Source organism: Pelodiscus sinensis, chromosome 27, assembly GCF_052426305.1.
Source record: "Pelodiscus sinensis isolate ZL-2025 chromosome 27, ASM5242630v1, whole genome shotgun sequence".
Classification (NCBI taxonomy): Eukaryota; Metazoa; Chordata; order Testudines; family Trionychidae; genus Pelodiscus; species Pelodiscus sinensis.
In genome coordinates this window covers 13,972,409-14,000,080 of record NC_143078.1, presented here as the reverse complement: position 1 = coordinate 14,000,080, position 27,672 = coordinate 13,972,409, and the positions used below count along the sequence as shown (strand labels likewise).

At 52.5% G+C, this 27,672-nt stretch overlaps 1 protein-coding gene across 2 annotated transcripts in view; it reads left to right on the top strand.

Moving 5' to 3' along the window:
* TNNT2 (troponin T2, cardiac type) overlaps positions 1 to 27,672 on the top strand; it is a 28,026-nt gene continuing 354 nt past the window's right edge. The window contains exons 1-14 of one of the 2 annotated variants that reach the window (XM_075909901.2): positions 1 to 44; positions 2,180 to 2,190; positions 2,316 to 2,333; positions 4,092 to 4,148; positions 4,853 to 4,876; positions 5,316 to 5,351; positions 6,144 to 6,165; positions 8,336 to 8,396; positions 8,823 to 8,939; positions 9,337 to 9,414; positions 9,953 to 10,063; positions 11,301 to 11,410; positions 12,100 to 12,190; positions 21,118 to 27,669. In XM_075909901.2, coding sequence (XP_075766016.1) covers positions 7 to 44; positions 2,180 to 2,190; positions 2,316 to 2,333; positions 4,092 to 4,148; positions 4,853 to 4,876; positions 5,316 to 5,351; positions 6,144 to 6,165; positions 8,336 to 8,396; positions 8,823 to 8,939; positions 9,337 to 9,414; positions 9,953 to 10,063; positions 11,301 to 11,410; positions 12,100 to 12,190; positions 21,118 to 21,162 — 819 coding nt within the window. In that variant the 5' untranslated portion in view covers positions 1 to 6 and the 3' untranslated portion in view covers positions 21,163 to 27,669. Of the gene's footprint in view, positions 45 to 2,179; positions 2,191 to 2,314; positions 2,334 to 4,091; positions 4,149 to 4,852; positions 4,877 to 5,315; positions 5,352 to 6,143; positions 6,166 to 8,335; positions 8,397 to 8,822; positions 8,940 to 9,336; positions 9,415 to 9,952; positions 10,064 to 11,300; positions 11,411 to 12,099; positions 12,191 to 13,096; positions 13,138 to 21,117; positions 27,670 to 27,672 lie in introns of those variants that run through there. The other variant, XM_075909899.2, reaches the window with a different exon arrangement.

The window sequence follows — 27,672 nt, the reverse complement described above, 5'->3', positions numbered from 1 at the left end:
CTGAAAATGTCCGACGTGGAAGAAATCATCGAAGAATATGAAGAGTAAGTGCTGGGCTTTAAAACAGTCCCTCCCACGGCCAGAGGGACAGCAAGTGCAGCAAGTCCTCTAGAGCCGTAGTTTTCAAATTGACACAAGAACATAACCACGGCCAGACCAAGGGTCCATCCCGCTCAGTGTCCTGTCTGTCGACAGTGGCCAATGCCAGATTCCCTAGAGGGAACCGAACAGGGAATCATCAAGTGATCCCTCCCCTTGTCGCCCATTGCCCGCCCCTGGCAAACAGAGGCGAGGGACGCCATCGCTGCTCAGCCCGGCCAACAGCCTTTGCCGGACTGATCCTCGAGGAATGTATCTAGCTCTTTTTTGAATTTCTTTTCTCATGGCTCAGTTGAAGAAAATTGTCGATGTCGCAACCCTACATAATATGACTAGGGTGTGGGTTCTGGGGTGGGGCTGAGGACGAGCTTTGAGGTGTGGGAGGGGGCTCCGGCTTTGGGGGGGGGTCAGAGCTGGGGCAGGAGGTGCTTACCTTGAGCGACTGCCGGTCAGTGGTGTGGTGCGGGGGAGGGAAGGGGGGCTAAGGCAGTTTTTTGCCTCTCCTGGCACTTCAGACTATGCTGCACCCCAGAAGCAGCCGCAGCAGGTTTCCAGCCAGTGGAAATGCGGAGCTAGTGCTCAGGGCAGGGGCAGAGCATGGAGCTCTGTGCACTCCCCCCACCTAGGAGCCGGGCCTGTTGCCGGCTGCTTCTGGGGTGCAGCACTGTCTGCGGTGCCAGGACAGGCAGGGAGCTGCCTCAGCACCCCCGCTGCTCAGCTGACCCCCTGCAGCCATGAGACCCAATGCCGGGCATTCTGCCACCCAGCCCTGGGTTGCGACCCGTCATTTGAAAACCATTGCGCTTATTCGTTCTCATTATTACCCAGTTCTGCCTGGAGCTGTAGATCTCAGAATTGCAGGCCATGGTGAAATCTTCCTCCCTCCCATAAATGGAACCCACAATGAGGTGTTTGTTTCTCTTTACCCATCTTCTTGTGGGTGTGACCCAAGCCCGGCAGATCTGAGCACCTCAGACTCTTGGAAAGCAGGGACTTGGATCCAAACAGAAACCTTCCAGCCTGGGCCCGTCTCTGCCGTCATGTAGAGGGGAACTACGTGCATCCTGTAGAGACATGCATAATACTAAGTAGTACAAATTAGCCATGGGGGGCTCTCTGAACTATCCCCAGGAAAGCTGCATTGGAAATAGGCTTTTTTATCCTGCAAATGTTGTTAGTCCAAAATGTTTCTCAGCTCTAAATTGGGATGGAAACATAAGCTTAGTTTCCATAAAATTACTGGCTACGTCTAGACTGGCAGGATTTTCCGCAAATGCTTTTAACGGAAAAGTTTTCTGTTAAAAGCATTTTCAGAACAGAACGTCTAGATTGGCACGGACGCTTTTCCACAAAAGCACTTTTTGCGCAAAAGCATCCGTGGCCAATCTAGACACGCTTTTGCACAAAAGAGCCCTGATCGCCATTTTCGCAATCAGGGCTTTTTTGCGCAAAACAAATCTGAGCTGTCTACCCTGGCCCTTTTGAGCAAAAGCTTTGCGCAAAAGGACTTTTGCCCAAACGGGAGCAGCATAGTATTTCCACAAGAAGCACTGATTTCAGACAGTAGGAAGCCAGTGTTCTTGCAGAAATTCAAGCGGCCAGTGTAGACAGCTGGCAAGTGTTTCCTCAAAAGCAGCTGCTTTTGCAGAAAAACTTGCCAGTCTAGACACAGCCACTGAGTTTAAAAAAACAAAAACCCTAAAAAGTCCTGTCAATCAAGATGTTTGGATTTTGAACCATTTTGTTTGGATTTTGGCCTTCTTTTCAGTGTGACTCTTCTCTCCACTCCCAGCTAACTAGCTTAAATTTGGTAGAAATTCAAATGAATTTTGAACCAGAACTATTTCTGTAGTGATTGTTCATAACAAAGCACTTGGATGGTTACAAAACATTTTCCCAACTTTTTTTTTCCACGTTGTGAGTCTTGTTGAAACTGATTCTGTTTTGAGACTGGTTTGTTTTGACAAATCTGCATTTTTCCATGGAAAATTCATGTCAAAAAATTCCGTCCGGTGCTCCCCTGCCCAGGGAGCAATCATTGGGAGAAACAAATCTAATAGTTTCTCATTCTTCTTTGCAGGGAACAGGAAGGTAAGAGAACGAGAACCCTCTTTCTGCAGATCAGGACAGACTGAAGCTATAAAACGATCAATACAACTTCAATAACCTGCTCTCTTTCTCCCCCTCCTTCCCCTTTCTCTTCCCCCTTCCTGCAGAGGAGTGTGTGGAAGAAGGTAGGTTTTTGTTCCCTGTTGTATGGAAGGGGAAGGAGGGCAAAGGGTAGTTACTACTGGCTTATGTAAATACTTTGCTTCTTTTTATTTTGCTTGGCATGGTTTGGCATGGCTGCAGGTTGGTAGAACTGTACAAAACGGTTCTGGGGATGTTCCTTCCAATATGTAAACAAATTTTGCTTCAGCTGATGTTCAGTTAAGGTGAAACTCTCCCCGGTCCAGGGGACTGATGCAAGCCACAGGGCTAATGGGCAATGTGAGAGGCACCTAGGCCTTATTCCAGTCCTCTGCACAGGGGTGAATTTCACCCGCAGGGTTTATTTGCCCTTCACTTTATAAGAGATGAGGATGATTGGAGACAGGCCTCCACTAAAGCCTCCGATCTGAGCCCCGGAGCGGATTCAGGATCGTAACCATTTGCAGTGTGGGGCTGTTGGGAATAACCACGTGGAAGCTGGAATCTCAGCTGATGTGTGCGACTGACGGGTCAGCACGAGCCAGCTGCTTTCTCCGAGTGTTGAATGGAAGCTGAAGACTTACGCAGCTGTGCAGCCGTGTGTGTGTGTGTGTGAGTGCGTGAGACTGTTCGTGTGTCTGTGTATATCTGCCTACCGGGTGTCATAGGGGAAAGGCCTTATTAGTCTCTGGCTTCATTAACGCCTGGGCTACCCCTGCACTGCCGCATTCGATAGACACCAAGAAGGCGGAGGGCTGCAGGGGCACTGAATGGAGATCAGTAAAATAGGAGATGCCACAGCTTCATTGCCCGACTAACCTTTTCCACTTGTTCCCTTCGCTGCTGCCACTTCCCACGGGTCAGAAGAGGAAGAATGGCTAGAGGAGGAAGACGGTAGTAAAACGTTTCTTCTTTTTTTATGGCCCCACGGCTTGCCAACGTGCATGCCGAGTGTCCACCTGTCGATCTGTTGCATGCACAGACATGCTGTATCTATGTGATGTGACCTCTTTTTTTTAAAATTGTCTCTTGGTGTGGCTCGGTGGATCTTCCTCCCCCGCCCTTTTCTGCCCTAAGATTCCAGCTGAATCCATTCTGGCTCCGGCGTTTCTAAATTTCATCCATACGCCGAACTCGCCCCTCGTTCGGTTCCTTTTCCTTTCCTCCCGGCAGTGCCCCACTCCTTCTACATCCCTTTGCAGAGCCCCACATGCCTCCTGTAGCTTCTGCTCCGTGCTCTGCTTGCACCAATGCTTCCGCTCGCTGTCCGTGGTGTCAGCAGAGCCGGCGATAGGGTAAAAGGGGGAATGACGAAAGGCAGGTCCCTCGGGCGACCACCAGGACCACTTCTGTTGCCCAGAGTGGCACAAGAAAACAGTGACCGTCATTCCCCCACCCCTACCCCCATGAGGACGGAGCAAATTGTGTCCCTGGCTGCTCTGGAGGTGGTCGATCTTGATGGGCTGTCGCTGCGTGGCCCTGCCAGCCTCTCGCAAATACCACACGAGCAGCCCTGATGGTGTCTGGCCCCTTCCCTTTCTAGCCATGCTGGGGACACAGCAGGGCCAAGTCACGTGGAGATGGGGGAGGATTCCCCCTCCATGTTCCTCCAAGCATCAATAAAAACCAAGCTCAGTTGAGTGTGGGGTGGAGGTTCAGTCAACCCATTTTATGCGACCCAAACTGCTGCCTCTCTCCATCCCATGGCCATGTGGCCTTTCCCCCTGCCGCCGGCTCACTAGGACCCCTACTTGTATCAGCCGGCCTCAGTTTCTCCCCTCACCTTGCACGCTGTTCCGCAGACCAAGAAGAACACCTAGAGGAGGTGGAAGAGGAGGCTGTGGAGACCCCAGCAGAAGGTACGTGGCTGAACCTTTAGGATTGGTTCGTGCATTTCAGGGGGCTGACTAGTCTCTGGCTCGAGCTTCAGAGCTGAGCTGCAAGAATGGGATCTTACACCTCCTTGCGAGTCATTGACTCAGGTGATAGCTGGACAAAGGACCCCTCTCCCCCTCCCAGCTCCGCACAGGGGTCTTGGCTTAGCTCCCTCTTGGGCAGAGAGTTCCCGGGAACAGGGCCGGACTAAGGGGTGGGTGAGCCGGGCAGCTGTTATACCTGCCATCAGGCACCACGCGCCCGGCTCCCAGCGGGCTGCAGTGGCCGGCCGGGGCGGGGTCTGTATTAACCCCCACAGTGCCCTTCCCCCCGCGACTGCAGGTGTGGCCTGCCTTGGTGGCTCCGGACTGCGTGCCAGCAGTGGTGGCTGGGAAGCGCATGCGCAGTGCGCCAGACCACTTGCCCCGGGGGCGGGCTCACGTATGCGCCATGCACCCGCGGCGGCGCTGCCCGACCAGGGCCCGGGGCACCAAAATGGCTCAGGCCGGCCCTGCCCAGGAGGTTCGTGTCAGAGCAGATCCAGGGCCGATCCGGCAAGGTGCTGAGCTCCCTAGGCACCTACTCCGAAGGCAGCAGATGCTCCACCCATAGGGTGGCCAGGGCGCTGTGTCTCCGCTGCGTATACAGCCCGTCTCTGACCAAATTGTCCTTTCTGCTTTGAAAACAGGGCATGAAGAGAAAGAAAAAGAAGGTAAAAGCAAGCCTGGGGGACAGGATCTGTTTGCTCGCTGGTCAGTACAGGCCTGAGCTCCCTTGCTGTGCCTACAGCCTCCTGCTGCTGCTGAGCCGGGCGTTCCTGACCCGGCCCACTACCCGTTGTGCAGGATTGGTGACGCTGGGGCTGGCACGATAGGAGATGCGGGACGTGTGCAAGATGCTTCCCTGTCACCCCTTAATGGTCACTCAGGGGACCCGTTTTGCTCCAGTGAGGCCCCCTGTGTGTCCAGTCCTCAGAATGGTGGCACCAAAAATCCAGGGCCCATTTTCTGAGGGAAAAAGTGAGGGGAAGGCTCAGCCCCCCTGCTTGTTTCTGTGCCTCCTGGCATGCAGGCTGTGTGCGGAGACACCGATAGGCCACGCAGGCGTGGCTCAGGCACGTGGCCGGGCCTCACGCTCCGTGTCTCCCACAGGTGGCGAGGGGGAGCGAGAGCAGGAGTCTGGGGAAGGTAACGTATCTCTCTTCTCCTACTGCCCCCCGGGGAATGGGCCGGAGGAGGGAACCAGCACCTAGTCCTGCGGGGGTAGTGGTGGAGGGATGGAGCGTGGGGCAGAAGGGACAGCAAACCCACCCCCTTGCCCCTTGAGAAGAGGGACCGCCCGGCATTACAAAGCAGCGGAGCAGGGTGTGGGGAGGAGGGGCACATGGTGCCCCAGACATTCAGGTGGCTTCACTCTGGTCCGCCGTGGGGCTGGAGAGGGTGTGGGCTTTGGACCTGCCCCCCTCCTGCCAGCCTGGAAAGCTGGTGCGGGCACGTCGCTGGCTTGCTGTGCATGGGGTGCCCATGGGAGCATGGCCCTGTGTTATGGGGCTGAGCATGTACAGTGGGGGGCACTGCCCGAGCCTAAGGGGGCAGGTGTCCCCTGTGTCCAGCCAGTAGATGGCCCCTGCACGGGGCGGGGAGCCTGCTGAGAGCCACGTTCTGAATGTCCGACCCATCTGCCGGTTCAGTGGGGGGGTCGGTGTCAGGGCCAAAACAGGGTGGTCTCGTCACCAGGGAGGTCTTCTGCCAGCTGGCCTTGTGGGGACAGGCCCTAGGGAAGGAGCCTGACCCATGGCTGGGATCGGAACACTCCTAAATGGGGTGGGAGGGGCCCCCTGACCCCTCGCTCAGAGCCTGGTTCCTCTGGGCGGCAGCATGACAGGCGCACGGGGGACTGGGCTCCCGGGCCCAGCGCTGGCAGTGGGGAGGCGGGTCTCGCCGTGCCATTAACGCTCTGTTTCTCTTTGGTTCCCGCAGGGGAGTCCAAGCCCAAGCCCAAGTAAGTGGGGATGTGCCGTGTGCCGGGGAGTCTGGAGGGCGATAAATACAGCACTGAGCCGAGGAGGGAGGGGGGTGAGCAGCAGGGAGTGTGAGCAGAGCTGGACGGTTTGTGCGTTGGGTGGCCCACCCACAACCTCCCACTCTGCCTTCTCCCAGCACAGCCAGAGCCCCGTGCGTCCCTCGGCGCCGTGGGAAAACGTGCTGCCTCCTGGAGTGACATGGGCGTCCCCCGAGGCAGACCCACCTCCCGGATGGGGGCTCGCTGACACGTGACTGGGAACGCTCCCATGAATCCCTAGGAGCCCCAGTTCCCGGTTAGAGGGACAGAGCAAGGGAGCGCTGAGTGCTGCAGGCCCCCGGGAAGGATCTGCCCTTCTAAACCTCCTCTCTTTTCCTCTCTCCCTGTCCTGCCTAGCATCGCGGGTAGGCTCTGCTTTCTGAGCCTGGACGGGGCACTTCCCAGCTCTGGGGATGCACCTGTGGTGCTTTTACTGACCATTGCGAGGGCGGGGTGGACTGGAGGCAGCCTCGTCTCAATGGGGTCCAGGGAACAGAAAGGAAACAGGCTCAACTTGTGACCATTTCTGTGGCCGAGCCGGGGTCAAAAAACACCATACGCCGGGAGCAAAACTTTCTAATTTGGAGCTGGCTTGAGAACCAAAATCTGCCCCCCCGGGCTCGCTGTGCACTAGGAGGGGCTATGGGGTTATTTCCCTAGGAGGGTGGGGAAGCGCTGGGCTGGGTTCCCTAGGGAGGGGGTGGAATCTCCATCCCTAGAGGTGTTTAAGTCTCAGCTTGACAAAGCCCTGGCTGGGATGATTGAGTTGGGATTGGTCCTGCCTTGGGCTGGGGCTGGACTCGATGACTCCTGAGGTCTCTTCCAGCTCTATGGTTCTAGGATTCTATGGGCATCTCCAAACCTGGCACATGCTGGGGGACTAGACAGCCCTGGGGGCTAGCAATGGGACCCCAAGCCAGTCAGGGCTGGACTGACGATTCCAGCCTAGCTTGAGTTGTCCATGGGTTAGAGTGGTGCTCAGTGTTCCATAAGGCTCCATGTGAAATGGAGCTGGGGGGAGAGGGGGTCTCCATGCCTATAGACAGGGATCTTCATTATCAGAGCAATCCCCCAGCTGCTACTACACTCTGCCTGACAGCCTCAGGGTGGTATCACATTGCCCTATGCTGAAAGCTACTCTCCTCTTTGCAACTGGGAAGTGACCCTCTAGGAGGGAGTCCTGCAGAAAGGGATCTAGGGGTCAAAGCAGACAACAAGCTACATCTGAGTCAACAGTGTGACACTCTTGCACAAAAAGCCAACATGATTCTGGGCTGCATGAACGGGAGTGTGGTGAGCAAGACCCGAGAAGTCATTCTTCCGCTCTACTCTGCGCTGATCAGGCCTCGCGTGGAGTATTGTGTCCAGTTCTGGGCATGTCAGGAAAGATGAGGAGAAATTGGAGAAGGTCCCGAGAAGAGCAACAAAAATGAAGAAAGGTCTAGAGAACATGAGCTATGAGGGAAGGCTGAAAGAACTGGGCTTGTTTAGTTTGGAAAGGAGAAGACTGAGAGGGGACATGAGAGCGGTTTTCAGGTATCTAAAAGGGTGTCACAGGGAGGAGGGAGAAAAATTGTTCTCCTTGGCCTCTGAGGACAGGACAAGAAGCAATGGGCTTAAACTGCAGTGAGGGAAGTTTAGGTTGGACATTAGGAAAAACTTCTTGTCCGAGTAATTAAATGCTGGGATAAATTGCCTAAGGCAGTTGGGGAGTGGCCCCTCCATCAAAAATTATTGCCCACCCTGGTCTAGATGGTGCTTGGTCCTGCTATGAGGGCAGGGGACTGGACTTGTCGCTCTTTCAAGGTCTCTCCAGTTCTGTGGTTCTAAGTGCAAATGGCGTCTTTTGCCTGTTATTTGCCAGGTTTTCAGCGGTGAAAAGTTTGGACAATTTATTTCCATTTTGCTCCTGCGGGGTCTGCTCCCTTTTCCATGGTAGAACAGAGCCTACGGTCCACGCTTGCCAAAATGGCGACATCACTCTGCTGTCTAATCGGGCTGTACGGTCACTAGATTAACCTCCGAAGGAGCCTCTCCGAGCTGGAGTTAAACAAGGGACGACCCGTGAGCCAAACAGGGCAGAGTGACTCCTTTCTGCTTCTCCTGGCAGGCTCTTCATGCCGAACCTGGTGCCTCCCAAGATCCCGGATGGGGAGAAAGTGGATTTTGATGTGAGTATCGGAGAGCTGAAGGGACCCTGGGCCTGCTCTGGGGGTAAGCAGTGAGCTCAGTGGCCAGGGTTGTCTCTCTCCCTCAAACACATCTCCTAGCCACGGCCCCAGCATGCCTAGACAGCCCATGTCTGCTGGAACTTTTGGCCCCGGGCCCATGTCTGCCGACCCCTCTGGGTCCTGGCCCCGCAGTCCCGCGTCTGCCGGCCCCTCAGGGTCCTGGCCTCACAGTCCCACGTCTGCCGACCCCTCTGGGTCCTGGCCCCGCAGTCCCACGTCTGCCGGCCCCTCTGGCTCCGGGCCTGGTGGCAGTGCTGTCAGCCGGCCCCTGCTCTCCCCATGGGGTTGCCCCCGGCTCCCACAGGGCCTGGGGGCTGTGGCTCGGGGCAGGCGGTGCTGGCTGGCTCAGTGCCGTGCTCCCCACAGGACATCCACCGCAAGCGCATGGAGAAGGACCTGAACGAGCTGCAGGGCCTGATCGACGCCCATTTTGAGAACAGGAAGAAGGAGGAAGAGGAGCTGATCTTCCTCAAGGACCGAATCGTACGTCCGGAGGCCCCTGCTCGCCCCCGCCGGCCCTGGCGATGGGACGTGTTCTCTCCCTGCTCAAGGCCTGTGGAGCAGGGCTGGGCTCTTGAAAAGCAGGATGCTGCCTCGGGAGAGGGGGGACCCAGGTCTGATCCAGCCTGAGGAGCCCGGTGGTATCTGGACCCCAGGGCTTGGGCAATTATTCGATCCCAGGTGGAGGTGTCCTGCACCCTCCCCCCTCCTCGGTGCCCGGGCGCAGCACAGGCCATGGGGCGGGAAGCAGGCGCTCCTCGCCGTACCAACCGAGCAAACGCTTCCCTCAGGCGAGGCCAGTCACGCTGGCACCTAGGGGAGCCCCCCCCGGTCCCGAGGCCACCCCTGGCCTCTCCGCTCACGCCTCCTTCCCCTGCAGGAGCAGCGGCGAGCGGAGCGGGCGGAGCAGCAGCGGATCCGCAGCGAGCGGGAGAAGGAGCGCCAGGCTCGCGTGGCGGTGAGTGTCCAGCGCCGGGAGGGCCAACAAAACCAGGTCTGGGCTTCTCCCCCGCCGGGAGGTGGGGGACGGCTGCTGGTCCGCCTCCTCGTGCCTCAGAAGCCTTCCTCCTGGCACCGCGGTGTCCAACCAGTTCTGAAGCAGCAGCCACTGTGGTAGCCACGCTCAACCGGCCAAATAGCCGCAGGTGGCTCGTGGCTGGCGTGTTGGACCCCACGGTGCTACTGCATGGAGAGTGGGGGGAAAGGAGTCCCCTCCAGCGCAGCTTCTGGATCAGCCAGCGGGCACACCTGAGACTCCTCTGAGGCCACGTTGTTCTGCCGTGGCCCCTGGGCTGCCCACGGCTCTCCCAAGGGACACAGGGGCATGCGGGAATACAAAGGGCTATTGCGGCGTGTGAGTCTGCAGCCCTTGGTCTGGTGTGTGGCCGGCTGTCTGCGCCCAGCGGCTCTCACTCGGCTGCGTCTGGCTCCAGCAGCCGCGAGTCCCCGGGCTTCCCTTTAGCCCTCCCCCTCTTGCTCTGGCTCTCCCCTGACAGGAGGAGCGAGCCCGCCGAGAGGAAGAGGAGGCCAAGAAGAGGGCTGAAGAGGAGGCCAGGAAGAAGAAGGCTTTCTCCAACATGCTGCATTTCGGGGGCTACCTGCAGAAGGTGCGATTCCAGCCTGGGCTGGCTGTAGCCAGACTCTTCCCCCGCCCCCTGCCCCCGGGGATGCTGAGACTCGTGGGGGGCGAGGGAGCACCCATCCCTCCTGCAACCTGGGGACCCGTCTGGTCCATAGGCAGCATCTCTCTTTGCAGCAGGCCCCGTCGCCGTGACGCGTGCCAGGGGACCTGCGCCGTGTTAGGCTTGTCTCAGGCAGAGGCTGCTCTAACCTCACAGCAGCCTGCCCAACCCACTCCCAACTCTGTTCCCGAAAACCCTTTGCTCTCCAGCCGCGGCAGCCCCAGGAGCAGGCATTCCTGAGAGGCTGGTGCCAAGCGTGGCGGGGCTCGGCCCAGGGCACAGAGCCAGGAAGAAACCCCACGACAAGAGCCAGGGTGGATTAGCACGTGGGAAGAGTGGCCCGCAGCCGTCAACGGCAAATGGTTGCCTTGGGACTGCTGTTGGGTCTCTATCCCACCGTTAAAGGGGCCAGCAGTAGCGAGGCATGCTGGGAGAATTCCCAGGGAAGGGGGTGACGGCAGAGGTCGCTAACCCCCGAGGGCAGGGTCTGGGCAGTGCAGCTGCGTGGTTCTGCCCCCCTGGGGTTTTTGCGAGATCGTTGGGCTTAGAGCAGAAAACGCCAGGAATGGATTGTCCTGCTGCAGGGGAGAAGGGAGTCTCGCGAGAGCCGCCTGCATCCTTCGAGGACCTCATTTCCTAAGGTCACTGGACTTTACCCGCCCTCCCAAAACACTAGACAGAACCGTGCCAGTCACCTAGGGCAGCTCTCCGAGTTTTGTCTTGCAAACTTCTTTGCCACGCCCAGCCACTGGTCTCCTCGCTTCTGGGGAGACGTACCGATTCTGACAGTGTTCCAGCTCCACCTAGAGGCCCTGCCGGGATCCGGCCCCCTTGGGCCAGGTGCCCTGTGCTGCAGTCCCTGCCCCAGAGAGCTCACTAGATTAGGCAAAGATTGGGAAGGGAAACTGAGCCATGGAGCAGACAAGTGACTTGACGGAGGTAACCCAGCAGGTTAGTGGCAGAGTGCTCAGGTCTGCTGAATCCCAAACTGGTTTCCCCTGCACTAGAGCAAACTTGTGGGAGTCAGATTGGCTGATGGGCCTCCCCATGCCATGGGACAGTAGGGGCTCCCTCCCCCAGTGGGCAGAAGGGGGAGCCAAGCTGCTGGGGGGGGGGGCAGAGGAGTCAATTTCCTCTGACTTGGGCCAACTGGTGCCTTCAGACAGAGAAGAAGAGCGGGAAGAAGCAGACGGAGCGGGAGAAGAAGAAGAAGATTCTCGGCGAGCGGCGAAAACCTCTGAACATCGACCACCTGAACGAAGAGAAGTTGAAGTGAGGGGGGGCGGGGACAGTAGCACCCCCAAACCTACCAGACGGGGGAGAGCCCGGGAGCACGTGCCTGAGCTCAGCCCCCGTTGGCATCACTAACCCAGAAGGGCAGCAAAACAATCTGCCCCCTTCATCCCAAGTGAGGTCAGCTGCCCTCTTGGACCAGACTATGTGAGGCGCCTGCACCACCAGGGGGCAGCACTCCGGTGGTGGCTCCATCCATGCGGACGTGCAGATGCATCGCCCCTCGATCCCGGGGCTCTGCAGGGGAATGTGGCCACGCTTGCCACCGCTGGGGTCGCCGGCTGGGGCTGAACTTTTGAGCTGCAGACACTCAACCCCCAGTGTGGGAACCTGGGGGAAACTCCACGGTCGGGAGAGGTAGCAGGTTGGAATGGTTACAGGGGCTGGCCAGCAGGGGGAGCTGTGATCACACGTCTTCAGCCCTATCGTGTCCCCACTAGTGGCTTCAGGCCAGGTGGCAGTAGGCCCCGACCTGTCACTAAAGGGGGGGTGAACTGGGGCATTGCTCCAGGCCCCTATTCCTGCCTTGCCAAGGGGCAGTGCCTAAAGTGCCACCTCTCTAAAGGGCTGGTAGGCTGGTGGGGGGGGTCAAAGCTGCATGTGGGTGGGGGGAACGGTATGGCCCTTCCCCTGCATCTCCTCACAGACTCCCCGGGCTCTGCCCACAGAGACAAGGCCATGGAGCTGTGGCAGAGCATCCACGACCTGGAGGCTGAGAAATTCGACCTGCAGGAAAAGTTCAAGAGGCAGAAATATGAGGTGAGGCTTGTTCTGACCTCAGCTCCCCGCTTCGGCCCCATCTCTGCCGTGGGGCAGCTCTGGGCGGCTCTGGCTGACGTACCCAGCCTGCTCCTGTGAGGCAGGGAAACCCATGGACAGCGCCTTTGTTCTCCTGGGGCTGGCCGGGGGCTGGTGATAGCGTGGTTTTGCTCTGTGGATAATGATCCATCCAGGGGTGAGCTGAGATCCCTCCCCTGGATTTGAACTCGCTCACTGAGAGAGCAGGTACCCCCAAGATCTTTCATGAAGGACACGGGAGCTCTGCAGAACCCCAGCTACCAGCGCCGCAAAGCAGCCGGCCGGCCGTGGACTCCTGCGGATCGGCTAGCCAGCCGGAATCTCTCAGCAGCAAACACCCGGGCCTCTGCCAGTCTCTCCTGTTCTGAGTTATTTTATGGCTGGGTTATTTTATGCCCAGCGAACTGACAGCTTTGAAAATCACCCCTCTCACATTCCAGCACACCCCTCACCACGCCCAGGTTTCACTAACATCTCTCCCATCCTCACACGGCTTCGGCACACACAGGGGCCTCGTGGCTCTTTGCTAAACCATGGGAGGACGCGGCGGGTGTCTTGCCAAATGGGATACGCTCCGGCTCCAGCAAGTGCCCGAAAAATTGTGCCAATGAAGCCATCTGTAGCCCTATTTCTCTTTTCTATGTGTTTGAGCTCTGGGCTCAGTTCTGGGAAATGCTGAGGCTCATTTCCTCAGTCACTTAAGTGCCTAACTCCCTTTGACAGTCTGGGCCCGAGTGCCCATGACTTGCAATGAAATCAGAGGAGTTGAGAGCCCGGCACAGCATCCGACCCTCTCTCTGTTTATCTCCCCTCTGAATGCTTGCTTGTCTCTGCTTTTTAATGGTCTCTTCTCTCTAACCCCACCAGATTGTCACGCTCACTGCTCGCTGCGATGAGCTGAGCAAGTAGTAAGTACCGCCCGGCCCACTGCCGGCAGCTTCCTGCTTGGGTTTGTGCTTGACAGGCCGGCTGGCTGAGAGGGAGCAGAAAGCCCACTAGCGCAGGGCACAGCAGAAGCAGAGGTCTGCATTGGTGAGCCACAGAGCCAGTGGGATGGATTTAAGGTGGAGGGCGCCTTTGGTTATAAGTGAGTGAGAATATAGGAATTGCCAGCCCAGGTTAGCCCTCATTCCCCTATATAGTAGTCTCTTGACAGTGGCCAAAACCTGCTGCAGTAGAGGAAGGTGGAAGTAATGCTGCAATACAGCATCCTGCCCAAAGAGGGAGATTCCTCCTGACCCTTAAGAGCTCATGCCCTGAAGCATGACAATGTTTGAATGCTTTTTAAAAATCTGCTTGCCAAGGCCCCAGGAATGAAAGAACTGAGAAGTGCTCAGCATTAAACAGCCCATTTCCTATTGATAACTCAGAAGCACAGAAACCTGAGTGCATCTGGAGCAATCAGAGCCCAGGATGAAGTTACAAACTATTGAATCAAGCCAAAGGACAGGGTCAATTACTCCTTAATTACCTGTCTGGAGTGTGTGGAATGAAAAACTGTGCTACTGGAACCTCAGCTGGGGAGAAATTTGCTGGAGGTCTCCTGCAGCCAATAGAAAACCATCATTAGACTTTCTAAAAATGAGAGCGGATGGCTTTTCTAACACACGTTTTGGCCACCATTGTGAAGATTGATTAATCACTGGATGGGAATTAGAGGATTGAGAGTCCTGTGCTGATTATGTTAATCAATTCATAGATCCCAAGGCTGGAAGGGACCACTGTGATCAATTAGTCTGACTTCTTGTGAAACTGCCCCAAAATAGTTCCTAGAACCAATCTTGTAGAAAAAACACCCAATGATTTCAAAATGGTCAGTGATGACCATTGTTAAATTGTTCCAGTGGTTAATTACTGTTTCTATTATAAGCTTAGTTTGTCAATATGGTCACACAGAGGACTGCCCCAACCACTAATATATTTATACTTGATGCTTCAAAAGGGCTAATTTTCCAAAGTGGAGGAAAGATAGGAGTGAAGCAACGGAAGGGGAAGAGCATTTAGATTTTAAACAAGAGTTAATTAGCTGCAGCAGCCCAGGAGCCAGCAAACAGAGCTGTAAACAGGGGAGTTTGAGTGGGAGTTCTGTTGGAGGAGAAGTTTGCATTTGGATTTGTATTGTTTGCATGTGTAGGCTTGTAGGTGCTGGGAGAGAAGCTGAGCCCTGATTAGTGGGCGGGGCTTCACTGATTAGGGGTCCTATAAAGGTAGCCTTCCAGTCAGGCAGCGGCCTAGATAGCTACAGCAATGCAGGAGCTAGCAAACAGAGCTGTAAACAGGGGAGTTTGAAAAGGAAGTTTGAATAGTGTAAAGTAATGCACATTCAGAAAAATAACCCCAACTATACATACAATATGATGGGGGCTAGTTTGGATATGACAAATCAGGAAAGAGATCTTGGAGTTATCGTGGACAGTATCCGTGCAGTGGCGGTCAAAAAGGCAAATAGGATGCTAGGAATTATTAGGAAAGGGATAGAAAATAAGACCCAGAATACCTTACTGCTCCTGTATAAAACTATGGTACGCCCACATCTTGAATACTGTGTACAGATGTGGTCTCCTCACCTCAAAAAAGATATTTTGGCCTTGGAAAGGGTTCAGAAAAGGGCAACTAAAATGATTAGGGGTTTGGAACGGGTCCCATATGAGGAGAGGTTAAAGCGACTGGGACTTTTCAGTTTAGAAAAGAGGAGACTGAGGGGGGATATGATAGAGGTCTATAAAATCATGAGTGGTGTGGAGAGGGCTGATAAAGAAAAGTTATTTATTAGTTCCCTAAACAGAAGAACTAGAGGACACCAAATGAAATTAATGTGTATCAGGTTTAAAACTAATAAAAGAAAGTTCTTCTTCACACAGCGTGTAGTCAACCTGTGGAACTCCTTGCCAGAGGAGGCTGTGAAGGCTAGGACTATAATAGAGTTTAAAGAGAAGCTAGATAATTTCATGGAGGTTAGGTCCATAAAAGGCTATTAGCCAGGAGATAAAATGGTGTCCTTGGCCTCTGTTTGTCAGAGGCTGGAGAGAGATGGCAGGAGACAAATTGCTTGATCGTTGTCTTCGGTCAACCCTCTCTGGGGCACCTGGTGCTGGCCACTGTCGGCAGACAGGATACTGGGCTAGAAGGACCTTTGGTCCGACCCAGTACGGCCGTTCTTATGTTCTTATGTTATGGACTTGTTTGGGGTTTGTTTTTGTGTTCACCAGACTAATAGGATTTTGGTGAGAAAGTAGATAAAACACAGAGGCAGTAGTGGCCATGGCCCAAGTAGTAGAGAACACAAGGAGGATGATTGGATATGCGGTATGTCCATGATTCTGGAGGGGGTACCAGAAAGGAGTTTTGTTTGCATGAAGTGCCGCCTGATAGAGCTGATGGAAGAAAAGATCCGAGGACTGGAGATGCAAGTGGAAACTCTGGTCGAGTTTAGAAGGAGGTTTGAGCAGATGATGGAGCAAAGGCATGACATGGCTGAAGGGGAAAGCTTAGACATGCAGATGGAAGCAGGATCAAGGGCCTCAGAGGGGGGATTGCTGGGTGAAGAAAATGGACAGTGGAAGCATGTGACTAAGAGAGCCAGGCAGAGGAAAAGATGGGTCAGTGAAGGAAAAATAGGACTCAAGAACAGGTATGTGGCGAATGAAGAAGGGGTACAGCAGGTAGATAATGAAGATGGAAGGGTAAGGAAGAAGAGAAGAGTGGCTAGTCCCATAGATAAAGGGGAACAGTTAATGGAGATAACACCAATAATGAGCATCAGGAGGATACAGGATGGGTTAAAGAGGATTACAAGGGAAAACAGGAATGGCAAGGACTTGCAGCCAGAGGAAGCAAGAGATAGTCCAGAGAATCGCACTGTCACTAGGAAAAGGCAGGTCTACGTGATTGGGGACTCCTTATTGAGAAGAATAGACAGGCCTGTAACCAGAGCTGATCCAGAGAATAGAAGGGTGTGCTGTCTGCCAGGTGCTAAGATACGGGATGTGGAAATGAAACCAGATATTATAGGAATAACAGACACATGGTGGAATACTAGGCATGACTGGAGTACAGGTATTGAAGGGTATGTGCTGTTTAGGAAAGACAGAAATAAGGGTAAAGGTGGTGGAGTCGCATTGTATATCAAAGATGAGGTAGATTGTAAAGAAATAAAAAGTGATGGAATGGAGAAGACAGTCTGTTTGGGCAAAAATCACATTGGGAAAGAAAACTATCAGATCCTCCCCTGGGATAGTGCTTGGGGTGTGTTATAGACCACCAGGATCCAATCTGGATATGGATAGAGACCTCTTTAATGTTTTTAATGAAGTAAATACTCATGGAAACTGTGTAATCATGGGAGATTTCAACTTTTCAGATATAGACTGGAGAACAAGTACTAGTAATAATAATAGGGCTCAGATTTTCCTAGATGTGATAGCTGATGAATTCCTTCATCAAGTAGTTGCTGAACCAACAAGGGGGGGCTGCTATTTTAGATTTGGTTTTGGTGAGTAGCAAGGACCTCATAGATGAAAAGGTTGTAGGGGACAACCTTGGCTTGAGTGATCATGAGCTAATTCAGTTCAAATTAAATGGAAGGATAAACAAAAATAAATCTGAGACTAGGGTTTTTGATTTCAAAAGGGCTAACTTTAATACATTAAGGAAATGAATTAGGGAAGTTGATTGGACTAAAGAAATTATGGATCTTGAGGTGGAGGAGGTCTGGGATTATTTTGAGTTAAAGTTGCAGAAGCTGTCAGAAGCCTATATCCCAAGAAAAGGGAAAAAATTTATAGTCAGGTGTGTTAGACCAAGCTGGATGAGCAAGCATCTCGGAGAGGTGATTAAGAAAAAGCAGAAAGCATATAAGGAGTGGAAGATGGGAGGGATCAGTAAAGAAAGCTACCTTATTGAGGTTAGAGCATGTAGGGACAAAGTGAGAGAGGCTAAAAGTCAGGTATTGTTGGATCTTGCAAAGGAAATTAAAACCAATAGTAAAAGGTTTTATAGGCATATAAATAGGAAAAAAACAAAAAAAGAAGTAGGACCGCTAATTACTAAGGATGGAGTGGAGGTTAAGGATAATCTAGGAATGGCCCAATATCTAAAAAAATACTTTGCTTCAGTCTTTAATGAGGCTAATGAAGAGCTTAGGGATAATGGTAACATAACAAATGGGACTAAGGATATGGAGGTAGATATTACCATATCTGAGGTAAAAGCCAAACTTGAACAGCTTAATGGGAGTAAATTGGGGGGCCCAGATAATCTTCATCCAAGAATATTAAAAGAACTGGCACATGAAATGGCAAGTCCATTAGCAAATTTTTTTTAATAAATCTCTAAGCTCAGGGGTTGCACCATTTGACTGGAGAATTGCTAATATAGTTCCGATTTTTAAGAAAGGGGAAAAAAGCGACCCGGGTAACTATAGGCCTGTTAGTTTGACACCTGTAGTATGCAAGATCTTGGAAAAAATGTTGAAGGAGAAAGTAGTTAGAGACATTGAGGCTAATGGCAATTGGGACAAATTACAACATGGTTTTACAAAAGGTAGATTGTGCCAAACCAACCTGATCTCCTTTTTTGAGAAAGTAACAGATTTTTTAGATAAAGGAAATGCAGTGGATCTAATCTACCTCGACTTTAGTAAGGCATTTGATACAGTACCACATGGGGAATTATTGGTTACATTGGAAAAGATAGGGATTAATATGAAAGTTGAGAGGTGGATAAGCAACTGGTTAAAGGGGAGACTACAGCGGGTCATACTGAAAGGTGAACTGTCAGATTGGAGGAAGGTTACTAGCGGAGTTCCTCAGGGATCAGTTTTGGGGCCAATTTTATTTAATCTTTTTATTACTGACCTTGGCACCAAAAGTAGAAGTGTCCTGATAAAATTTGCGGCTGTCCCAAAGTTGGGAGGTATTGCCAATTCAGAAAAGGATCGGGATATCATACAGGAAGATCTGGATGTCTTTGTAAATTGGAGTGATAGCAATAGGATGTCATTTAATAGTGAGAAGTGTAAGGTTATGCATTTAGGGATTAATAACAAGAACTTTAGTTATAAGCTGGGGACACATCAGTTGGAAGTAACGGAGGAGGAGAAGGACCTCGGAGTCCTGGCTGATTATAGGATTACTATGAGCTGCCATTGTGACATGGCCGTGAAAAAGGCTAATACGATCTTGGGATGTATTAGGCGAGGTATTTCCAGTAGGGATAAGCAGGTGTTAGTGCCATTATACAAGGCATTGGTGAGACCCCATTTGGAATACTGTGTGCAGTTCTGGTCTCCCATGTTTAAGAAGGATGAATTCAAACTGGAACAGGTACAAAGATGGGCCACTAGGATGATCCGAGGAATGGAAAACCTGTCTTATGAAAGGAGACTCAAGGAGCTTGGCTTGTTTACCTTAACCAGAAGAAGGCTGAGGGGGGACACGATTGCTCTCTTTAAATATATTAGAGGGATAAATACCAGGGAGGGAGAGGAATTATTTAAGCTTAATATCAATGTGGACACAAGAACAAATGGATATAAGCTGGCTAGTAGGAAGTTTAGACTTGAGATAAGACGAAGGTTTCTAACCATTAGAGGAGTGACGTTCTGGAACGGCCTTCCAAGGGAAGTAGTGGGGGCAAAAGATCTAGCTGGTTTCAAGATTAAACTAGATGGGTTTATGAAGGGGATGGTTTGATGAGATAACATGATCTTGGTAACTAATTGGCCATTCATTATCAGTGGGAAATAGGCCAATGGAGGGATGATAGGAGTTACTATAGAGAACTTTCTGGGTGTCTGGCGGGTGAGTCTTGCCCACATGCTCAGGGTTCAGCTGATCGCCATATTTGGGGTCTGGAAGAAAGGAATTTTCCATCCAGGGTAAATTGGCAGAGGCCCTGGAGGTTTTTCCCCTTCCTCTGTAGCATGGGGCACAGATCACAGCTGGAGGATTCTCTGCATCTTGGGGTCTTCGAACTATTTGAAGGCTTCAATATCTGAGATATAGGTGTGAGGATTATTCTAGGAGTGGGTGGGTGAGATTCTGTGGCCTGCACTGTGCAGGGGGTCAGACTAGATGATCACGATGGTCCCTTCTGACCTTGGAGTCTGAGTAACTTCAGGGGGTAGCCAAGTACAGGATAAACTTAAAAAAAACATCAAGTGGTCTGGTAGCACTTTATAGACTAACCTTATTAAATCAAAGTTGTCCCATTTCTTAATTAAACAAAGTTCAGCTTGGTTCAGTGGGGAACTGAAGACATCAAGTTAGAAATCAAAGCAATCAACACCAAATGGAGAAGAGGGGAAATAGATCATAATCCGTATCAATGAGCAGTTATGAAAAGTAGACAAGACAAAAGAAGCGAATGAGTTCATATAAAATTCCATGTCTGGCAGGTCTAAGGACAAGAAGAAGGTTTTTTAAAGCGTACACACAAGAACTCCTGGCAATGATATAAGCCCTTTAGTGGAACAGATGGTAAAACTGTTAACAAGGCTGCAAAAGCAGAAGAGTTCAATAAATATTTCTGTTCTGTATGGGGCAAGATGCAGGTTGATGTATACATCAGATAGGGATTTTTAAAACAGCATTCCTGGACAATTTGCACCCGAAAGGCCTAAAACTGTTAGCCAAGGAGATCTCTGGCCCATTGGTGTTTATTTTGAATAAACCAGGGATCTCTAGTCTGGCCTTAAAATCCCTGAGTCTATTACAACTCTAGCTTTTCCCATTGTCTATATAAAGGTCCCATCCTTGTTTTTGCTCTTAAAACCATTCTCATAAGTGGCTCCTGATGTCAGGTGTTTGATTGGAAGACACCTTGTGGCTTCCTCCTCTCTGCTGTTTTTTGGGGTGAGTCAGGAGGTGGGGGAGGGGGTGAATAGGAGTGGGGAGTGGTGTAGAGTGAGGTCCAGTTCTGGGCTCTTGCCTTCCTGGCGTCCAGGTGGGCCCACAGGCTGTCTGCTCTCTTGATGCCTCTCTGTGGAGTGTGTTTGAATCTTGCCTGGCTTGCAATGGCCTTCTCCAGTAAGGGCAGTCATGCGGCATGCCTGGGTAAGTACAGGAGCCCTCTCCAGACTGTTTGAGCAATTCCTGTCCTGTCCTTCCCGTCCCAGTCCTTGGAGCGCTAGCTAAACCAGCAGTTCTGGATCTTCCTTTGCCAAACAGCCAAGGTTCCTAGCCAACCGTGTCTGAATTTGCTTTCTGGCTGGTACCTACCACTCTTCCTTTCCTCCTGTGCACATGGCTCACTTGGCCCTGCCAGCAAGGAGGCAGGAACTATGTGTAAAGCTGGGGAGCAAGACTGCACAGAAGACATCGGATCCCCAGAGCCCAGGTCACGTCCTTTGGGGAGCCCTGGCAGGATGGCGACTGCTCCCTCTAGTCACAGCTGAGAACCGCCTTTGCTTGCTCCGTACCCCCGGGGAGGCAGGACTGGGCTGTTCCGGGGCTGCCCAGAGATGCCGGTTACACAGGAGAGAAGCACGGTGAAGACCTGGGGAGGCTTGGGAGAGATTCTCCTTCCTTCCGTCGCTCTCCAGAAGGGAGCCGCGAGCGTCTCTCTCCGAACGGCCCTGCAGGTTGCCCTTTGCGTGCGGCAGCGGAGGAGAGCCAGACAGGATCTGTGCTGAGAAGAAAGGGGCCGCAGCTTCCCTAGCTCCTCACTGGGCTGAATGCAGCCGGTGCTGCCCAGCGTGGCCTCCAGGGTCTCCCTGTCTCCTAGCCGGGGCGGAGCAGGGGCTGCTGACAGCACTACATGGCCCAGCTGCTAGACAGTCACACTGGGGAAGCCGTTTCCTGATCCGTCTTCTGCTGCCCGGCAGCAGCCCACTGCCAGTGCAAGGCGTCATCCCCAGGCCTCACTGCCCTTCTGTATTTCTCTTGCAGATTAATGTTCTCCGAAACCGCATTAGCGATCACCAGAAGGTGTAAGTACCCGGGCTGCCTTCTGCCTCCCCCAGCCGAGCCCTCTTGGCTCTCTTCCAGCCGCCCTCCTTCACCCCTCGCCTGCTCGCTGCTCCTCTGCGCTCCGCCCTTTCCCTGCGCCCTCTCTCCTCCATCGCTCCTCCTTGTCTGTCTTTTGTTCTGTCGCCCTGGCCTCTGCCTCCCCTGCTCCCCATCTTGCTCCTGCACATTCACTAGCACACAGAGGAGACCAGAGTCAGTGTTTTTATCCTGTTGTGCTTCCATCCTTCCTCTGCTCCTGCTCACACGCTTCCCTGTTCTTCCTCCTCTGCCCATCACTTGCTTCTCCCCCCATCCCATGAGCTTTCCTTCTGTAACCTCATTGCACAGATGGGTTGTCACAGGTGTCCATGTCTCTGCCTCCGAGCCACAACCACCTATAGGGTCTGGCCCACCTCTTGCTGCCAGCTGAGACTCCTTTAGCTCAAGCATCAGCAGTGAGTGCCGAAGGTGCTGGGTTCAAACCTTGAAGACGAAGGCAGGGGAGTCCTCCTTTGTCATCCGTGGGGGAGCTGTGTTAGTCTGTAACTTTAAAAACAAGTAGTCCAGGGGCACCTTAGAGACTAACAAAAATAGCTAGGATCATGAGCTTTCGTGGGCAAAACCCACTTCCTCAGATGAGTTGGAGTGGAAATGACAGAAACCAAGATCTATATAACAGCAGACGTACTGATGTGAAAAAGCGGGTGTTAAAGGCAAGCGGAATTTTTTTCCCCTTGTTGTGATCCTGTGTCCAATACTGGCTGGCTACACAGCTTGCATCTGAGTGAGATACACACCCGCTGTGTTCCTCCTAAGATCCCTTATGCTTTGTGAGGTATGGCTGAGCTTTGCTTAAATAAGGTATTTAAGCGCCACATGGTGGCTGAACAGTATAAAACAACGAGGAGTCCTATATTATCTTCACAAAGTCATAAGCCCATGACTGCTGATGCCCAGATCAATTTGCTAGCCTGTAAGGTGCCACAGGACTCCTTGTGTTTCAGCCAAAACAACACTAACACAACTGCCCCTCTGAGACTTGTCACGGTATAATACAATTAGCATTCCATTGCCTCTCCCATTTGCAATATTTACACGGTCACGCTGGTTTTGAAGTTCAGTGCGGATCAGTCTGTTAAAAGTGTCTGAAATTTGTACTGGTTTTCTAATGACGTGATCCAAATGCATAACCGCTCAGGCTTCTGGCTATCTGCTAGTTGCAATGACCAGCTGCATCCTCATCTTGTTCTGGATCCATCATTTGTAGAGTTTGTTCTGACGATTTTTGTTTCCCGAGGAACAAAAAGTAGGTTGTTGACCTGTCCTGGGTCAGTCTTGATCCCATGATCTGTTGGCTACATTATTTGCCTTTACAACAGTGGTAGTTGTCCATCTTCTCTGACATGAGCTTAGTCAAGTCCCAGGTTCTAGACCCGAGTGAAAGTGTTCGTAAACTCTTTTAGCCCTGTTATCCAATCTGGCTGCTGTCTTTGGCCAGTTTGGAGAGAGAGCGGATGCTCCACTTTTGGAGAAGAGTATGAGTTGTCTTCTCATCAGGAGTTGCACAGGGCTAAATCCAATAGCTGGTGGTGATCTGTAGCTCAGAAGAGCACAGAATGGATTTTCCTCTGTGAAGATTTTCTTGGCTGCCTGTACAGCTCCCAGCTTCTCCATTTGCTTGTGGCTAATATGGCCTGCGAGTAATATGTCCTAGTAATATGGCTTGCTAGTAATATCTAAGTCCTATTTAATTCAGAATGAGTTATATTCTGCTGCAGTGAATTTTGGCCCATCTTCTGTCACTGGTGGTTCCAGAATACGAAAGGTGAGCAAAATTGCACATCAGTGTCTTGATAACACTGTGACATGCTATTTCTCTCAAGTATAGTATTTCCATGTACCTGGAAAAACAGTCTATAGCGGCCAGGTAATGATATCCTTTGAGATCACCCGTATCTGCAGCCAGTTCCCTCCAACATCTCTCCAGTAAGGGTGCTGTGATTAAAAGTGTTGGGTTGGTCTGTTAGTTCTGTGACATTCACATGCAGATACTTTCTTCTTTACATCCTTGCTGATACCTAGTCACCACAGTGACTGGATTACCCATGCTCAGCATGTAGTTAATCTTTGATGTCCTCCATGGACGAGGTTTGGGATTTCTCCTCCTATTTCGTTTGGAATGACAATGCAGTTGTCTCTAACCATGAGTTCATTTGACTTGCTAGTTTATTCAGGCATGGCAATGTAGTGTCTCGTCATTGACTCTGTGAACTTTTAGATAGGTGGGCCAGCCGGCCCTAATGGAACTTCGAACTTCCTGAAGTTGTGGGTCTGTCAAAGTTGGTTTTTGTATCTGTCCATGGGTGCCTTTACATCTCTTCCAGCTGACGGGTCGCTAAGTGTGATGCAAGGCTCTGTGTCAATATCTGTTACTGCCAGATTTCTTCCAGGAACATATTTAGCAATTGGGTTAAATTGCATTAACCGCAGCAATCAACATTGGTGTCTTACTGGTACTTCATCCAGTCCTTTTCTGCTGAGGAAGGTTACAGGTGATCTGTGGTCTAAGTGTAAATACACCCAATCCACAGATCTAGCTGTAAAAGTTCTCACATACCCATACGGTTCCACCAAAGAACCATGTATCAAAACGTCGTCCATGAACAGTACCACTCCGTCTGTGTGCGTTAGCAGTTCTGCAATCTTTGCAAAACGTCAGGTGCACTCATGATTCCAAAAAGTAAACTGACAAAAACAAACTCTTCCCCCAAATGCGGTAAATGGTCAGTTAAGCATTGTCTTTGGCTAAAGGAATTTGCCAGAATCCACTGGAGGCTTCCACTAGAGAATACAGTCGCTCCTTTCATCCAGTGTGTGCCACCATGGTATGCCATCTGGGCGGTGAATTCTTCTCCTCTGACAGCTGGAGTTGTCCATCTTTTGTCTCCATCCTCCTTAGGACTCTGTTGTGCTCGGGGATCAGATACAGACTGGCTCCAGACCTTATTTCAGAGCATGAGACACACTAAATAGTTGCATCGAGAGATTCTTTAATGCATAGCTGGCTATGGCCGAGTGTAGCTTGAACACAGTGTTTTACACACAGGGCATACTGGTGACTGAACAGTGTAAGACAGCTCAGCTCCTGGTGAGCCTTTGTTCCCCTGTGTTCCCTTCTCTCCTCCTTTTTTCACTTGGGTATCTCCCGCCTCCTTTCCCCCTCTCCCAGTGACTGTTCTCCCCGACCTTTCCCCGCTGTCTCTTCCACTCTGCTCATTTTCCCTCTCCCCCCATCACTGCTGCCACCCTCCCCCCTTGTTGTCGTTCTTTCAGCTGCTCTTGGTTTTTGGAGACCCAGCTGTGGGGGATTCTGGGCCCTGGCAGCTTTGCTCCTGGAGGGGGGGAGAGGGGGTGAAGGAGGAACAGTGGAAGGGCCTCTGTGTGGAAGCTCTTTGCTCCTCGTGGCTCTCAGAATCCACAGGGCTAGGGAGGAATATCCCAGCTCCTTGTGTGGGACGTTGCCCCCTTCCCTCCCAGGAAGTTCCCCCTTAACTGCCATGTTCTTTTAGAGGAGCAGGCTGGGGCTGCCCTTTGTGGGGCAAACACAGGCAGTGGGGTGACCAGCCCAGACTGCTATAGGGCACCCAGAAACCTTGCCCTCTCTCCAGCTAGCCCAGTGGCTCTGAGGGCCTAGCCCTGACTGGCTCAGGCCTACGATCCAGCTAACCCAGCATCCTGGCCTCAGTTGTCCTCTCTTGCGGGGCAAGAATGACAGGATCCAGTGCCCGATGGGCCCCCTGGCTCAATGGGAGGGGCTCCATTGAATGTTGGGGTTTCCCATTTCGGGTTGGAGACAGTTCTCTTGTGCCTTAGTCGCAGGGGCTCCTTGCTTTTCGTGCCCCCCTTATGTTTGCCTCCTTGCAAGGAACGATTCACGTAAGCAGGATCAGTGGGTTCCAGTCTGTTCTCTTCCACGGGTGGAATTGTGAGTCCAATGCCGTTTTCACTAGTGCGACTGAGAGGGGACTCGGGCCCAGGTGGGGAGAGGGGGTCACTCCCGAGTCTCACCACAGTGAGTGAAAGTGAACACGGCTGCGTCCCTAGAGCCTCTAAGGAAAGGGAAAATTCTAGTGAAATGTTCTCCCCCAAATTGTCCCTTTTTTTAATCACAACTTTGAGTTTCAGAACCTTTCCGCCAGTTCCCTGCATGGCATCTCCAGGCCCTATGGAGATGTACTTAGGAGGGAATAGCAGAACTTGGCAAGGCATTGGGATTATGTTCCCATGTCGTGTCTCTAGCGATCAGGAGCAAGAGGCAGAGCTGGACAAGGGTAGCCCAGTAGCTAGTGAGTCCTTTAGCCTTTGCCTGGAGGCATCAGACCCTCTCCGGTCCGTACAAAGAAGCAGGGTCGTGCTGCTCTAGCAGCGCCTTTCAGACCTTGCTCCCTGAGAATCAGGCCCAGATGCTGGGAGCGTGCTGCTGTTTACACCAAATCTCTCTTCTCTCTTCCCCCTGACGGGACCCGGCCCTGCAGCAAAGGGTGAGTAGCATGGCTGTCTTGGTGCTGCATGGGGCAGATCTGCTTTCCACTGCATGCATGCTGCATGGGGAAACTGGTTTGAAGTGAAGCTGGCTGGGAGAGGGCAAACTAGGAGCCATCTAAGAGCATCCTGTCACCATGGTAACTTGTACCCAGGGCCGCTTTTCATGGGACCCTGGGCTTGGGCAGGGCAGCAGCAAACGGAGCAGAGCAAGAAGGAAACCAAACCCCTGCGGGCTCCTCTTATTTGACAGGTCCGGCGATGACGGTGAAAAATCGGACTCCATAGAGTATTATTCTGTTTGGCGCCTGAGCTCTGTGAGGGCCAGTACATCACATGGGCTGGTTTCTCATCCCTGATTGGATGCACTAGGCTTTATCAACAGGAGGGATTCCTGAGTCAATGCACTTCTCCGGCCTTGCAAGTCGCTGGAGCCACACAGGCCCTGTGGGACTTACAGCAGCCGGCCTTCGCTGCCCATGGGGCGGCCAGGGGCCTCCCCACGCTAGCAATAGGCAAACTGCTCCCGGGCAGAGGCAGCAGGGACGGGCCAGGCCAGGACAGAGCTGGGAATTTGTTCCCGAACTCTGGAAAATAAAGGCCACTTTTATCCTTACTGATGTGGGGCCGGATCCCTCCTGGTGCAGAGCAGCGCTGCTTCCTTACTGTAATGGAGCCAGATTACGCCACACGAGGGTTTGGCCTAGGCTCTTTAACACACTGGCTAATGCTAACGACTTCAGAGGCACCATCTTCGCTTGTATTCACCTCTGCACCAGTGTCTGGGCCCTTCCCTGCCCGCCTGAGCCGAAGGGCCAAGTGAGCAGCCCTGAATGTCACTGTAAAATGCATGGACTGGGGCCCTCTTAGGCGCGAACTTCACCTGCCCTGCTGGGCCGGGTTCTTTCCTCACTGGCAGCTGGTACAAATCAAGAGGGCCGGTGTAGACGAAAGAATCAGGCGCAATGCACTGGGTTAACATCCACGCCTCGTCACTGCTGCTTGGCGGAGGGGGATTTTGGGTTGCTATTTCTATCCCGGCCAAGTGCTCAGGGTTCGTTTTCCTAAGGACTCTTTGGGACTGGAGAAGGGGTCTCTGTAGAACAGAAGTGGGGAACCTCAGGCCTGCAGGCTGCAACACACAACATCCACTAGGCTGGGGGCCCCCGAAGTGTGTGTGGGGAATGTGGGGAGCGTCTTTCTGCTTCTCGGCCAGGGGCCACGTCAGGGAGGGATTGGTTTTGGGTTTTTGCTTCTCACTTGTGCGCGGCTCCTGACTGATTTTCCTGTGGGTGTGCGGCCCCTGACCCCAAACAAATTCCCCAGTCCTGCTGTAGAAACGGGAGAAAGTCCAGAGAAGAGCAACAAAAAGGACGAAAGGTCTAGAGAACATGAGCTATGTGGGAAGACTGAGGAATTGGGCTTGTTTAGTTTGGAAAGGAGAAGACTGAGAGCTGGACTCGATGACCTCCTGAGGTCTCTTCCAGCCCTACAATTCTATGATCGTATGACATGACAGCAGCTTTCACGTACCTAAAAGGGTGTTACAAGGAGGAAGGAGACAAATTGTCCTCTGTAACCTGTGAGGATAGGTCAAGAAGCAACGGGCTTAAACGGCAGCAAGGGAGGTTTAGGTTGGACAGTAGGAAAAACTCCCTACCTGTCAGTGAGGTTAAACACTGGAATAAATTGCCCAGGGAGGTTGTGGAATCTCCATCCCTGGGAATATTTTAGAGCAGGTTGGACAGACACCTGTCAGGGATGGTCTAGATGGTGCTTGGTCCTGCCGTGAGGGCAGGGGCCTGGAATGCACGACCATCCATTTCTAGTAGTCTATAATGACCAATGTACTTGCCTTGGCCCAGCGGTACCCAGAGCCCCTCCTTCTCTTAGCTTCCCTTTCTCACCCCTTTGGGGTAACACATTTCAGCGGGTGCTTCTCCACTTCCCCCC